Source organism: Cupressus sempervirens, chromosome 8, assembly GCF_028749045.1.
Source record: "Cupressus sempervirens isolate cs-2001-9-10 chromosome 8, ASM2874904v1, whole genome shotgun sequence".
In the NCBI taxonomy this organism is placed as follows: domain Eukaryota; kingdom Viridiplantae; phylum Streptophyta; class Pinopsida; order Cupressales; family Cupressaceae; genus Cupressus; species Cupressus sempervirens.
Genome location: NC_143125.1, coordinates 26,828,775 through 26,841,008, shown reverse-complemented (window position 1 = coordinate 26,841,008; position 12,234 = coordinate 26,828,775). Strand labels below are relative to the sequence as shown.

Below are 12,234 nucleotides of genomic sequence, written 5' to 3'. Positions count from 1 at the left end.
CTACACATCTTTTGGTTCTATTGCAAAGCTCATTCTATTGCAAAGCTCAGTAGTAATGGCTTTGAATTTATGAAATTTGTAAGCCTTTCAGGACAAAACCCTTTTCCTAGCATATGGTTTTGCTAGGGGATTCCTCCAAAATCCCTTTTAAGTATACCTAGATTTGGCATGCTTTTAGGATGGAGATTCTTTTCACTCTTTGGAAGGATAAGAATGTGCAACTTTTATTCACTCAAAGATTTCTTGATATAAATGTATTTATGTACACTAAAGCTTGCATATGTAATAATGTGATGATACAAAATTCAAGTACAAGCCAACAAGGTGACCTAGCTAAAGGAGTTCCTCAATACTGGGGCAATGTGCCTTGTATAGTTGCTCGAATGCCACTAGATTCTACTTTAGTGAATCATACTCCACCCCATGGTCATCGTCAGGGCTATAGCTCCTCAGTCTGCCACTCCCAAATGTCAAGCTCCTAGGCTCCCCACCCGTCTCCTAGAGGTGGTTGGGATACATCTATCATTGCCACTCTACCTACCTGTAGTAGGGTTTTGGTTGGTCCCTAGTTGATCCTCCTGTTGCTCCTATTGCCTCTGGTTGGCCTGTTGTTGGTTCCGACCCTAAAGGGTCATTCCCCCAACTAGATTTGATGATTTTGTCTCCCATGGTGATGAGAGAGGAAGAGAAAGAGAATGATGTTAATGCTGATGATGGGTGGACTCCTCCTAAGCCACCCTCTAACCTCGCTGATGTGTGGAGTTTTCATGATCGTCAGGATCCTCATCCCTCATATGACATTACTTTAGCTAGTTGAGGGTAAATTTTTATGTTTTTTAAAAAATGAATAGTTGTTTGATTTCTGATTTTTCTGTATGAACTCTCATGGAGTGATCTTTTATTCCCCAACCCTTTTTTGGGAACATGTAACTTTAATATTTAACTAATAGAGAAGGGAGTGCTCATTAAAAAAAGTGAGATAGTTAGTGCTTAGTTCTTTTAATTTGATATGTCAATATATAATGGATGAAGTATGATGAAAATCAAGATTTGGTATTGGATATGGAACTCATAACCCTTCATGAGTCTATGTGAGCTTCTAGACTAACATAGAATTGTAAAGAGTCACATAAATTGATATGTCAATATATAATGGATGAATTATGATAGAAAATCAAGATTTGATATTGGATATGAAACTCAGAACCCTTCATGAATTTATGCTAGCTTATAGACTAACATAGAATTGTGAAGAATCACATGACTTGTCTTAGAATGATGCTCTTGTGGTGCATTTTATTGTGATGATATTGTTGAGTTAATCTTGTAAAGTTCTAATACAATTAATTATAAGAACTTTTCTCGACATACACAAAATTATATACATAATAAAATTTATTATTGCAATATAATTATAATTAATTATACTTAGATGCTCTTATGCATATGTAACTTTATATATATTTTTCAAGAATATCCATTTATTCATTGAAAACTTCAAATCTTGAATCATCTAAAAATAAATTATTTTGATAGCTAAATATAAGACATTTGTTAGTAAAAAAGTAATAACATTAAAAAAGCCAAAAAATTGAATAACTCATTATTTAAAATACTTGAGTAAAACTGTTGAATTAATAAATTTAAAATTGAAATCACACCCGAGATAAATATACTTATCCTCTAAATAAAACAAAGTAAAACATGTTTCGTAAAGATTAACATCCAATTCAAAACATATATTAAATAAATACAAAAACGGCCTCTGTTCCACAGCAGGGTTTAAGGGGTTTAAGCCTGATTGAAAGCATTTTTGACAAGTATGTTGCAGGGCCAGCCAAATTAATCCCACACCATTCTTGTGAAGTCAGTATAATGAGGATGAACTTTTTGGGCAGGGAGAAGGCTCATTCCCAATGCCCTCAAATGCAAAATCAAGAAAGATATTTTGAAAGGGCTGTAAATTAATCAACTGTGTTACAGCAGAGTTTAAAATAAAGTACTTCACACTTTTATATCCCAAAGCAAAGCATGAACAGTCTGTGACGTTTAGTATACTGTTCACGCTTTTGTTTCCCGGGATTTCTACAAATTCTGTTGATGACGGCCTATAAAAGTCTCATATATCGTAAAAAATGGCTTTTTGTACTTTAATTTCTCGCAATTTTTCACTGATTCAGACAAAAGATGTAACGGACAAATATGAACTAAGAAAAAGGCTGTAACTAAATTCCAAATCTATCTTACACTTGTAACGAACTGACGACAACATCATTATGGTGGAAATTCGAAGGATTTATACCACTGACCTTTGCTTTGATGCAATTTGAAGAGCTGGACAGCAATACCGCCACTTCATGCTTTATATCCAGGGAAATAAAAGTATTTCATGTTTTATACCACATCCCTGCTCAGTGCTCAGTGGACTTTGCTTTATATGTGTCGTGCCATAACGCTATAATGAAAGAATGAAGAAGATTCTTTATATATTCCTTGTGCCATGCTGCCATATGGAAGAATGAAAGAAGGAATTTTTTTCAAGGCTGGCTGAAGTTATTGGCTATGGAGATTTCAATATGTATAATGTCTAAGAGCTGAAGACCAACTATATTAGAGCATTCCCATTTTTGTTTTCCATACCGGAGGTTCTAAGGCTGGCTTGCACTATATCGACTGGCCTAAACTACATTCAACATGGGCTCGACAACAAATTTTGGTTGAGAATATCTTCTCTTTTCTTTTATTTCTCCAAATTGTTCTTGTTTGAGGTTTTCATGACTTTCATCCAATCGAGTTTCAGGATTTAGTTATGTTAAGATTTACTATTACCATTATACTAACTTAGTTTTGGCCATTGGAAATGGCTATCCAGTCTCTAGGATGCATAAGTTGCACCCTACACCATAAGTTATTGATTAGTGCATCCTGAACAACCATTTCCTCAGCTATTAGAGTGCTAGGTTTTTGAACTACAAGTTCTATTTTTCTTAGTGTAGATTAACCTTCTAATACAATCATATCCTTTAAAGTGCTATCAGGATCAGAGATAGCTAGTTTTAGATTTTTAGCTTCCCGCCTTCATAAGAGCATGTGAATGTCCAGGATTAGAAATCTTAACATAACCATGAACTCCACTTTACTTTAAGAGTGTCCGAACTCATCATATTGTAATTTAGTATCACTCATTTCAATTGGTAGTTGTGTTATGAATGCCGAACTCCAGTTATAATGATAGATGCTGAGCTCAGAAATATAAGTAGTTCTTGAATTTCAGAGCTCTCTTTTTATAAAACGTAGCAGGACTAGGAAAGGCTTAAACTACAAATCATCATATGGTGAATACAGAAACACATGATGTTCATTCTAACCAGAATAACTGGATTTACCATGATATATCCATCAACTCAAGTTTATTCTAACAAGAATTTCTAGATTCACCGAGTTATTTATTTATTGTTAGTCATACTAATCAGAAGAGATGGTGACCTGTTACATTATTAGTTGTTATTAGGTTCAGAGGTATGTAGTTCCAAACATTTTATAGTACTGACTTCTGAAGTGGAAAGAGGACTATGAAAGTCTACAAATATGAACATAGTGAATCCACAAACTCTTTTTCTTTATGAAAAAAGTTTCTAAGTTCATATTGGGCATAGTCAAATTAATCAGTAGAGATTATTCTACTGGAATGTGATAAGGTACATGATTAGCTTCTACTTCTCTCGGAGACATGAACTTCTAGACATTTAGAAACCCACTTTCTTATGAAGAAGAAGGGCTTGGAACTTTTAGAACTACAAATCTTAACATGATGGATCAAGAAACTCCAACAACATTGTTTTTTGGGATCCATTTTTAGCTTGCCGCTTCATAAGAGCAACCAGAAATGCGAATGTCTAGCATTAGAAATCTTATCATTATTTACCATGAACTCCAGTTTATTCTAAGAGTGTCTGAACTAATCATATCGTAGTTTTCTATCACTTATTTCAATTAGTACTTGTGTTATGAATGCTAGATGATAGAAGTGGAGCTCAGATATATAAGTAGTTCTAGACTTTCAGAGCTCTCTTTTTCTCGAACTTAGCAAGATTAGGAGTGTTTGCAACTACAAAGCACCATATGGCGAGTACAGAAACTCATTATGTTCATTCTAACAAGAATAACTGGATTTACCATGATATATCCGTAAACTCAAGTTTATTATAACAAGAATTTTTGGATTCACCGAGTTATTTACTTATTTTTAGTCTTACTAATAAGAAGAGAAGGTGACTTGTTACATGATTAGTTGTTAATAGTATCAGAGATATGTAGATCCAAACATTTTATGGTGCTGATTTCTGAAGCGGAAAAGGGACTAATCAAGTCTAGAAAATAGGAACATAGTGAATCCACAAATTCTTTTTCTTTATGAAAAATGTTTTAAATTCACATTTGGTATAGTCAAATTAATCAGTACTGGAATGTGATAAGGTACATGATTAGCTTCTACTTCTCTCGGAGTCAGGAACTTCTGGAAATTTAGAAACCCACTTTCTTGTGAGCAAGCAGAGCTTGGAACTTGTAGAACTACAAATCTTAACATGATGGATCAAGAAACTCCAACAATATTGTTTTTGTTTGGGACTGATTGTCTTGTCAACATTTAGGATCATACTACATGATCCTTTGCTCTCTTGTGCATCTTGATGGTGGACCATGTAGTATGATCTGAAAGGTTGATGTTTCCTTTGTTTTCTTGTGCATTCCGATGATGGATCATGTAGCATGATCTGAAATGTTGATGTGAAAAACTAACACACAGTCATCCCAAAAAAGAAAATAATCACCTAATATGAATTGTAGAAATCTGATGAACTTAACATTGTTTTTTCTCCTTATGTTTTTGTTTTGATCTAGCAGTTTGATGATAATATTTGTTATTTGCAGGAGGGGGCGAGAAGGTTCATGATCAGTCTCCAATAGAAGAAGTTGCACTTACAGTATTAACTACAGATGACCCAACCTTACCAGTAATGACATTCAGGATGTGGTCTCTGGGCCTATTGTCATGCGTTCTTTTGGCCATAGCCAATCAGTTCTTTTCATACAGATCAAACCCACTGACAATATCAGGGTTCTCTGCTCAGATAGCAGTTCTTCCTTTGGGACATCTCATGGCAGCCACATTACCCACCAAGAAATTCCGTTTCCCTTGCACAAACTGGCATTTTACACTCAACCCAGGGCCGTTTAACATCAAGGAACATGTTCTCATAACAATATTTGCCAATGCTGGAGCAGGAGGTGTATATGCCATAAGCATACTTACAATAATCAAGGCCTTCTATAAGAGACATATTGGTTTTGTAGCCGCTTGGTTACTTTCAGTTACAACTCAGGTGATTAATCATTACAGAAAACATGCTAAATATCACTTCTAGATTCGATTGTGTGTATTTTTGCTATTTCAAATCCTGCACTCATTCATTCTGATTGATCTGAAATGTTGATATTAAAAAATACTAAGTCTCGAGATTGGGAATATAACAAACAAAACACATTGCTTATTCTCTCTTTTTAACATTGCTTGAATGAACATTAGTTACAGAACTAGGAAAATGAAGACACGTTAGCATTTATAGTTGTATTAGATTTAACAGAATTTAATATTTTTAAAAAGGGTCAATCTAGATAGAATAAATGTAGTTATATGATAGGAAACAAGCATATATAAAGATATGGTATCAGATATCTTAGTTAAAATTTTATCCTTTTTCAGGTGTTGGGATTTGGATGGGCTGGTATCTTCCGAAAGACTTTAGTGGAGTCTTCCTATATGTGGTGGCCAGTAAACCTCGTCCAAGTCTCTCTATTTAGGTAAGTTATCAATGAGCTTTTGCTTCATTCATAAACAGAAAACTTGACAACGATTTTGTCTTTGTTGGAAGATAGATTGAAGCTTTGAGTTCACTAATTCCCATACCCTGTTGTCAGCACGCACAGGGTTATAGTAACTCAGTCTTAGAATATATGAAAAGTTCAAACCATAACCCAGACAATACAAAATAGCTGTCCACTATATTTTTCTCAGACCGATTTCATTTAAGGGTGAAAAACTGTCTTGTGATGCAAATTTTATTTTGGATGGTGATATGGTAATGCTAAGAACATTTTATGGTTGCATGTTTTTTACTCTTTGATTGATGAATTTTCAGGGTGGAAAACATTTGTGATATAAACGTCTCTTTTTCTTCATTAATTTTGTATATTTTGTAAAGATTTTACCCATTATCATAGGCTCCTGTATGGTTTTTGGTCATTATCATAGGTTTCTGTATGTTTTTTGGTCAGTAATGTTGTATGATTTATTATTATTTGGTGAGATTAATTATTATGTCTTGAGATCGAGATTGGAACCCAACAACTCTTAAATGAGATTCTCACAATTTACTGGTGAGTTGTAGATAGGCTCTTGTCTGCAATTCTGTCGCTTCTTAGTTCTTAGGGATATATAACAATTGTTAATAATTATTGCATAGATTCTTGTTTCTGATTATTCTGATGAATTAGGGCTCTGCATGAAGAAGAAAAGAGGCCTAAAGGAGGATTGACAAGGATGCAGTTCTTCATCATAGTGCTAACAGCAAGCTTCTCGTATTACTTAGTACCAAATTTTCTCTTCCCCTCTGTTACAGCATTCTCTATTGTTTGTTGGATATGGAAGGATTCAGTTACTGCTCAACAGATTGGATCAGGCCTCAAAGGCCTTGGTATAGGTTCCTTTGCTCTTGACTGGGCTGTTGTGTCATCCTATTTAAAAAGTCCTCTGGCGACTCCCTGGTTTGCAATAGCCAATGTCATGGTCGGTTTCGTCATCATAATGTATATCATTATACCCCTGGCCTACTGGAACAATGCTTACAATGCAAAAGCGTTTCCAATATTTTCATCAGATCTTTTCACAGGTACAGTAATGGGTCAAAATCTTCATTATTTATTATTATTTGTTAAAATTAATTGTAGACTTGAACTCAAGACCTCTCTCAATTAAGAAGCTTACAACTTATCCTATATTATTTTCAACTTTCTCTGTTATTCTAAATACCATGAATACTGTAAGGCCCACCCCCTAACATTTTTCTGTTCGTTTTCACAGACAGTGGTCAGAAATACAATACCACAAGAATTCTGACGGACCTTTTTGGCTTCAATGATGAGGCCTACCAAGATTACAGTAAACTGCACATGAGCATCCTCTTTGCATTCACATATGGTCTGAGCTTTGCCACTCTTTCAGCAACTATATCCCATGTGCTAGTATTTCATGGAAAGTGAGTTTGATTAAATGGTAGGAATAAATTTCTGATTGTAATATGTTTCTTAGCCTATGTATTAGTCATAGTTGACAACAATTGGAAAAAAGGTGTGGGTTCTGAGGCATTCACCATATCAAAAGTTTCCCCTTCAAAAAGTAGGTTTTCTGTACAATTTCATTAATATGTTAGCTTTGTTCACTGGATGTGATGCCTTATATCCAAGGGACTGAACCTATTTTTTGGATAGGTGACAGGCTATTACATATTAATGATTTACTATTATTTGGTAAGATTAACTGTTAAGTTTGAGTAAACTGGAACTCTAGATCTCTCAAATGAAAGACTCACAATTTACCATTGTATTGTAGGCTCTTTCTGAAGGGCCCAAACCTTTTATAGGTCCACTTTAGTTTGATTTATGTAATGTCTGTAATTAAAACTTGTTTAATTTGATGGTATATCCATGTGCTGAGATGTCTTCCCTTGCTGATATTCTCTTCAATCCTGCTTAAAACAGGTACATATGGAATACTACCAAGGCAGCTCTTGAGGATGAGAATATTGATGTGCACACCAGACTGATGAGGAAAAACTACAAGGCTGTCCCACAATCCTGGTTTATGATATTATTGGTTTTGACCATAAGTGTAGCTATTGCAACATGTCAAGGGTTTAAGCAACAATTACAACTACCATGGTGGGGAGTGCTTTTGGCCTGTTTGTTGGCAGTGACTTTAACTCTACCTATTGGCATAATCACTGCCACTACTAATATGGTACTAAAATATGAGTTTTTCATCTATAAAATTGTTTTAAACATCACATACTAAGAGTAAATTAAGCTTGAAAAAAATAATTCAACTTTGACTATTTAACACTCTTAGTCTAAAAATAAAGCCTTAGTATGCGATGTTTAAGCTGTCTGTATCAGAACATGAGCTTTAACTGACCAAGTTTTTTACTGTTCCCTCCACAGACACCAGGAATGAAAATAATAAATGAATATATTGTTGGGTATCTCTATCCAGGCAGGCCTGTTGCAAATGTCATATTCAAAACATATGGTAATATGACCATGGTTCAAGCAATCACTTTTCTTTCAGACTTCAAGCTCGGACATTACATGAAGATCCCACCTCGCTCAATGTTTATTGTTCAGGTGAATTTTCAAGAACTCTAAATGTGTTAGTTGAATTCTTTGCTTTTCTTTGATTAAAAAATGCTTATTTATAATTAGTATTTATCTTGCTAATCGATTTTCACATTCTATAATCATCTTCTTACTGTTTTTGGATAGTCAAAATCCAAAAGCAATAAGAATAAGATTTTCTTTATTAAGATAGATTATTTAGGCTCTTCTTAGAGCTGCAAATTTGCTACAATAACATATTGACTAAGTATTTAGTTCTATATTAATTTTTATTCTATTTTTTCCAATATGATAGGTTGTAGGTACACTCATAGCTGCCTCTGTATATTTTGGAATGGCGTGGTGGTTACTAGAAAGTGTAGATAACATGTGTGCTCCAGAGCTCCTACCAGAGGGTAGTCCATGGACATGTCCTTACGACAGGGTTTTTTATAATGCCTCGGTCATATGGGGAGTGGTTGGACCCAAAAGAATATTTGGCTCCATGGGACTCTATGAATCTCTAAATTTGTTCTTCCTAGGTAAGAATATATTCATCCTTTTTTTATATTTTTAAAAATTTGCCAAATCTTTTTATAGATAACTCAACAATGAGGTCTTCTCTAATCTATTCTTTGTTTTTAAAAAAAAATCTAGATATAATTTTTACAATTTTCCTTTTGAATCTATTAATTAGATTTCTAGTACTTCTATTGAGTATTTTAAGCTACTTCATATTATGTATTGAATATGATTGCGAGATAAACTTCATTTATATTTTGTGTAATTAAGCTTAGATACTTACAAAGATGTGCTAGATTATATCATGCTTAAGAAACATATACTCGTAGACTAACTCTTATCGCAAATTAATTAAGCTAGATTATGACCCCTGATAAGATAATTATAATATTTTAATCCCTCTATTTGCTCTATAAACATGCTATTTTTTAGAATTCATTTTATGTAGACTAGAAATTTGTAGGTTATCAACCATTTATAAAATTTTAAATTAAAATATATGGTTTAAACTCCAACATTATAGAATCTCTCATTTATTAGAAATACTTACAAATAAACTTAATAGAGATTGTGTCCCCTGTTATGGTTGTTTTTTGTTTTGTCTCTTGGTAGGTGCCATCATGGACTCATTATGAATATTGTTTATATCTTCTATGTTTTAACTTGGATCAATTTTGCTAGATGCCTTTATGCTTACCGGAACAACCCTTGGTTGCTTTGTTATGAGATTGATACTAGTTTAGATTGTTTGTTTGGTAGTAGATTGAGAGATATAAAGCTCCTCTTTGATGATGTGGACATTTGGTTTTTGTTATTATTTTTAATGAGAGATGATGGTTTTTTTTTTTGTTTTTTGTTGTTGTTGTTAATATGTTATGATTGTTAATTTGGCAATCTTACACTGCTTGGATTATTGTACTTAAGGGACAACACCCTCATTTATTTTGCTTTAATATTACAAACAATATAAATTGAAGTAGAATAAAAATAAGAAATAAGTTAGAGAAATGGAATACTTTAAAAATAGGAATTTACTCATTATTGAGAGTTGTACTATTTAGATATATATATTTTTAGGCCTACTTAATAGAAATATTAGAAATTTTAAGTTTAGCAATATATGTATATAAATTTTGCTTTTATTTCTTGTTATCAAAGCCATAATAACTTGAAGCATGTGAATAAGGAATAAAACGTTATTCTCATACCATTACACTCAAAATCTACTCTTTGAGGGTGTGACATACTTATCTCCCAATTCTCTACAACTCGTATTGCAAGTTACACATTTTTATTTAGTTATCTATACAAGTTACTTTTAAATTTTTATTGTAATCTTTGTACTAATCTAATTTTATTTATGGAATTTAATATGTTTTCCTTTATTTTTCTTAGTGGGCGCATTAGCACCAATCATTGTATGGATTCTTTCCAAGATATTTTCAGAAAAGAAATGGATTCGACGAATTAATATGCCAGTGTTGATTGGTGCCACAAATATGATGCCCCCAGCAACTTCTGTGAATTTCATATGTTGGGGGACATTTGGATTTATTTTCAATTATATTATTTATAGAAGAAACAAGAAATGGTGGAGTAGGCATAATTATGTCTTCTCAGCTGCAATGGATGCAGGGGTAGCATTTATGGGATTATTGGGTTATTTTGCGTTACAAATGAATGAGCGAAATTTAAGTTGGCTAGGGGGGGAATTGGATGACCATTGTCATGTTGCTACATGCCCTACACTTCCTGGAATTATAGTTGATGGTTGCCCAAAATAAATTATTACAAAATCTTTCCTCTTCAATATATGATTTTAATAAGATTTAATTTTGTATAGTGTTATCCTTTCCTTTTATTTTAACATTATAGATAAAGAGCCCATTGAAAGTGCATTTAATATGTGTAAATAGTCCATTGTTAAAGCTTTTATTCAAAATAAATACACAAGGAAATCATTTTATATATGAAAATTCAAAAAAATGTGGTTTTAAATATATAAGAGAAGCGAAAATTTATATGAAATTATAGTTAGAAACATAAGTTTTGATCATTTTTTAATTAAAAAGTATAATTTTATGTTTCTCTCTTATTTTAATATTAATGTTCAAGAGCATCTCAAGGTGCAACAATTAGTGTGTTGAGTCCATTGTCAAAGCCTTTATCCAAAATTAATGCATAGTAAATTCTTTTATATAAAAATTTAAAATAATTATGTTCTAGATATAAGTACATGAATTTATAAGAGAATTAAAAATTGAGATAGAATTATAATTAGAATGATAAAAAGAATCACTTTTTATGGTTTAACTAAAATCTAATTTGTATTAGAGAGAGATTAATAATATATAGAATAGTAACATGGTCAAGATTGCAATATAGCTTCTTTAGCATATTATATTATCACTTCAATGTACTTCTATCCACACTTATTAATGATTAAAAAATATGGAAAAAAATAGGTAGAAGGATATAACCACTCCTTCCAAGGTTTAAAAAAAACTAAATAAAAAATATATAAGAAAACTAAGAAGATTGCTTCTTGGATTCATACTTCTAACTAAATTGTAATACATTAAGAGGTACAATAATGCCTTTTTTGTTATATTGGTTTCAAAGTGAATAACAATAAACATGTTGCCCCACTTTTTGTTTTCTATCTAATTGACAAAAGTAAGTTCTTGTGTATAAGTTAAAAGAGCATAGCTTCAGTTTCATTTGAGTCTAGGTCTAATTCCCTTTAGGTTAGAAGAATCTCTATTGGATTTTCCCTTTTCTCCCTCCCTTTGTTCATAGCCGAGTGGGTTCTCATTTTGCCGAGTGATCTTATGGGTAGGTTAGTGCCTAGTCCGATAGAGATTCATTTTACTCATTCAAAGATCAAGTACATTCTATATCCATTTACAATGTATCACCATTTGAAAAACTAATGTTGGTGAAAATTTGGAAATTGTCTTCTCCTCGGCAGGTTTTGTACCCATGAGGATGATTTCTTGTGAAAGGCACTAAATGATGTACATGTATCAAAAATGTGCAAGTAATAAGGCATCTTGCATTCAATGTTTTCATTTATGATTATGACTCCCAAATATGGTTCAGATTCATTGTGGCCCACATAATTGTTCTTGGTAGAAAACTCAAAGCTAACTTCTCCTCGATAGGTTTCCTATGGTCCATGAGGATGATTTCCTGTAAAAGGCACTAAATGATGCACATATATCAAAAATGTGCAAGTAACAAGGCATCTTGTAGACAATCAATGTTTTCATTTAGGATTAT

At 32.8% G+C, this 12,234-nt stretch overlaps 1 protein-coding gene across 1 annotated transcript; it reads left to right on the top strand.

The window, feature by feature from the left end:
• Positions 1-2,514: 2,514 nt before the first annotated feature.
• LOC149541397 (oligopeptide transporter 5-like) lies at positions 2,515-10,800 on the top strand. The gene is made up of 9 exons (XM_089796672.1): positions 2,515-2,716; positions 4,933-5,384; positions 5,765-5,862; positions 6,556-6,950; positions 7,142-7,316; positions 7,819-8,077; positions 8,278-8,460; positions 8,747-8,972; positions 10,348-10,800. Exons 1-9 carry the CDS (start codon positions 2,695-2,697, stop codon positions 10,734-10,736), a joined length of 2,199 nt encoding a protein of 732 aa, XP_089652798.1. The 5' UTR covers positions 2,515-2,694; the 3' UTR covers positions 10,737-10,800.
• Positions 10,801-12,234: the final 1,434 nt, after the last annotated feature.